This window comes from Octopus sinensis, linkage group LG29 (genome assembly GCF_006345805.1).
Source record: "Octopus sinensis linkage group LG29, ASM634580v1, whole genome shotgun sequence".
Taxonomy (NCBI): Eukaryota; Metazoa; Mollusca; class Cephalopoda; order Octopoda; family Octopodidae; genus Octopus; species Octopus sinensis.
Genome location: NC_043025.1, coordinates 15941721 through 15945462, shown reverse-complemented (window position 1 = coordinate 15945462; position 3742 = coordinate 15941721). Strand labels below are relative to the sequence as shown.

At 37.3% G+C, this 3742-nt stretch overlaps 1 protein-coding gene across 3 annotated transcripts in view; it reads right to left on the bottom strand.

Annotated features, from left to right (window-relative positions):
- The window catches only part of LOC115226205 (amino acid transporter AVT3C-like), a 157833-nt gene extending 154382 nt beyond the window's left edge, over positions 1–3451 (bottom strand). The window contains exon 1 of one of the 3 annotated variants that reach the window (XM_029797221.2): positions 3098–3451. In XM_029797221.2, the coding sequence (XP_029653081.1) occupies positions 3098–3211 (114 nt within the window). In that variant the 5' untranslated portion in view covers positions 3212–3451. The remainder of the gene's footprint in view (positions 1–3097) is intronic. The other 2 variants (XM_029797222.2, XM_029797223.2) reach the window with 2 other exon arrangements.
- Between the last annotated feature and the right edge of the window lie 291 nt (positions 3452–3742).

The window sequence follows — 3742 nt, the reverse complement described above, 5'->3', positions numbered from 1 at the left end:
CTAGCATGGAAAGCGGACGCTAAACGATGATGATGATGATTATATATATATATATATATATATATATATATATATATATAGTGTCAATAATTATTTTTGAGTATACATTGTCTGGGAGACTTTTCTTATAGTAGAGGAAATAGCTAAGACTTTTTGGCTGCTATTTCTAAAAGTTCGGTGTGTGGTAAAGTAAATTATTTTACTGAACCCTAATTATATAACGTAATGTTTATATATAAATATATATATATTATATATATATATATATATATATATACATTAGAAAATTATATATATATAAATTAGAAAATGGAGAAACATACAAAATTAGAAAATGGAATTAGAAAATTAGAAAATTAGAAAATTACAAAAAAATATATATATATTCCTGAGCGTTATACTAATACATCTGTTTGTTTTGTACACCACCTGTCTTCGTCTTTTGTTTTTTCATAAACTTTCCTTATATATATAGGCGCAGGAGTGGCTGTGTGGTAAGTAGCTTGTTTACTATCCACATGGTTCAATCCCACTGCGTGGCACCTTGGGCAAGTGTCTTCTGCTATAGCCCCAGGCCGACCAATGCCTTGTGAGTGGAATTGGTAGACGGAAACTGAAATAAGTCTGTCGTATATATGTATATATAATATGTGTATGTGTATGTTTGTGTGAGTGTGTTTGTCCCCCTAGCATTGCTTGACAACCGATGCTGGTGTGTTTATGTCCCCGTTACTTAGCGGTTCGGCAAAAGAGACCGATAGAATAAGTACTGGGCTTACAAAGAATAAGTCTCGGGGTCGATTTGCTCGACTAAAGGCGGTGCTCCAGCATGGCCGCAGTCAAAACGACTGAAACAAGTAAAAGAGTAAAGAGTATATATATATATTTACATATAAGTCCCTGTGTGTGTGTCTTTGTGTCTATGTGCCCCCACTCTGCTTGACAAACGGTGCTGGTGTGTTTACGTCCCTGTAACTTGGCAGTTCGGCAAAAGCGAATGATAGAAAAGTACCAGACTTTAAAAATGTAAGTACAGGGGTCGATTCATTCGAGTAGAAGTTCAAGGCGGTGCTGCAGTATGGCCGCAGTCTAATAATGACTGAAACAAGTAAAAGATACATATTTTTTATTTTATATACAATAAACTTCGCCACAGTTTCCGTCTGCCAAATCCCAAGGCCTTGGTTGGCTCGGAGCGGGTGGAGAGGTGCCACGCAGTTACACCACACCCTCACAACTTTAAATAAAATAAAAAGTAAAAAGTCAGAAACATTGGATAATGTAACCCGGCGAAGGTAGGAATACGCATACCACCCGTTTTCAGCATAACCCTAATCCTAATCCTAAAGCCTACCCCTAACCCCAAACACAGGGTACGTGTATTCTTTACCTTCGCCATGTAATCCTAGAAAAGTTAAAGAAAAAAAGGCGGAATGATTATAGCTGTAAATGTTTCATCACAAGGCTGTATGCTCATTCGGGGGCCCTAACACAGGGTTAAAAACAACACCCCACCTTGATACATACATACACGATATATACACACAAGTCCTGATACGAAAACATTGTCAGAATCTTTCATAAATTATAAAAAGACAGGATGGTTATGGCTGGAAGATCTGATTATAGGTGCTCGGTGTAGCCTTGACCTAGGGCTAAAAACAAACAAACTCGCCACATAGATACAGACACACGCGTACAAAAACCTGACACGAAACATTCACAAGAGATTGCTGTAGACAACCACCACCACCACCCATAAGAAGGCTCTTGTGTGCGTGTCCCACAACGTGGTCTTTCGATCTGCGACCCCTGAAATCACATCCTAGCACATTAATAATAAACATAAATGCATGTAGGGGCTGAAAGTCGAATTTATCCTCACCCCTCTGATGTATCTTTGCGTTAATTAAACGAAGATAGCCAGAGTTATAAACATTTGATGAAAGTCGACTCTAACTAAATAACAACAAACGAACTTTTTTAATTAAAAAAATAGAGGGGTCAAGATCCTAACTGACCACTTTAGGACGTGGGGGAGGCCTGTCGACGAAGGACAAAGGGGCTTAAAGGGGTAAAAAAAATAATTAACAGAGTCCCTTCTTGGTGTTGTTTGTGTTAATTAAATGAGACAAGTTTAAGTAAACTTGATTCCCGGGTCTAATTAACAAAAGGATATTTTTTTAATTGAAAAAAAAAAGATTCAAGCTCCTTAATGACCCCTTTAAGGAGTACGAGAACTGTTCTACAAATAATAGATAGTTCTTCAAAAGGAAAACAAACATCGAGCGGGATGAGATGATCTCTATGAAGTTCTTCCTGGTTTATTTCCTGAAGACGAACGAGACGAGCCATAAAATACGACGGAAAAACACAGAAGGGTTTTAAATAATTAAAAGGAAGGAATAACATAAAAATAGAGGCTTTCAAGTTTCCCAAAGATAACTTTTAAGGAGCTTTTCTAGTAAGGGCTAGAAAAAAAAAACATTCGGTGAGTCAAAGTTAATTACAAGACAAAAATATGAGCATAATTACAGATTAGTGCCCCGCAAAACTTTGTTCCCTTATTGAAAAATGCAAGTTTTTAAATGAAATTCTGCAAAGATATGTTTTTGAAGGTGTAGGTTAAGAAAAGATGGTAACATTATATAAAGAAGTTTCAGATCGTTTTCCCCCCACCTCCCGCCGTTGTTTTACTCATAACTTTCTTTAAAATACATATTTTTCAATGACATTTTACAGAAATACGTTTTCATGAGTGTAGATTACATAAGGCCGATGCTTTAAAAAGAAGCACTTAATAAAAAAAATTAAATTAAGTTTAAAATAGCAAAGTTTCGAGAAAGTGGTGACAACAAACTTAGAGTGAAAGGGGAGAAAAAGGATCTGAAATACCTCCGAAACAAACATAGACTTTTTTTCTCCTTTTTTCGAAAATTTCCTCACCATAATTGTAAACTACGTCATCGAAATCACATTTCTGCACAAACTTCATTAAAAACCATGCACACTAGAGAAAGTGACAACATAAACAAGTGCAGGGCCCGAAAGTGTAGTTATGCCCCGTAATAATAATAATAATAATAATCGTACTTACTTCTTTGAAAGCATAAGGTAGTCCGAGTACACCTCCACCGATGAAAGACACGAAGATGTTAGCAATTACACTAAACAGACCCTTTTCTTTGCTCCCTTTCTCTAGGAAAGTCATAGTTAGGCGGACGGAGGAAGCCGAAGGTTTGGGAGTCTCCTCTTGTCTCGTCTCTCTGTCTCTTAATCCAGTTCGTGGACCCACAGGCTGTTTTAATTAGCCTCACCAGGGATCGATCTTAAGTTCACTTCGCTCGCCGCCGCCGCCCGTCCGTCTTCTCCCACCCACCCACCGTCCGTCTTGCCTTTTCGAAAGTTTTTTACTTTTTTATTATTATTTTTTGTATGTTTTTGCTCTACTTTTTGTTGATACTTTTTCAAAAGCTTTTCTTTTTTTCTTTTCTAAAACTTCTCTCTTACCCTTTCTCTCTCTCTCCCTCCCTCTCCCACACATACTTTCTCCTTCAACCTCTTACTCTCTTTCTCTATTACTCACTCTATCTTTCTTTCTATCTCTCCTTACGCCTCCTCCTCCTTCGCTTTATATCTTCTCTTCCCACACCCTTTCTCACACACTCACACACTCACACTTTCCTCTATCCAACTCTTACTCTGTTTTTTATTCCCCCACTCTATTTCTTTATCTTTCTAT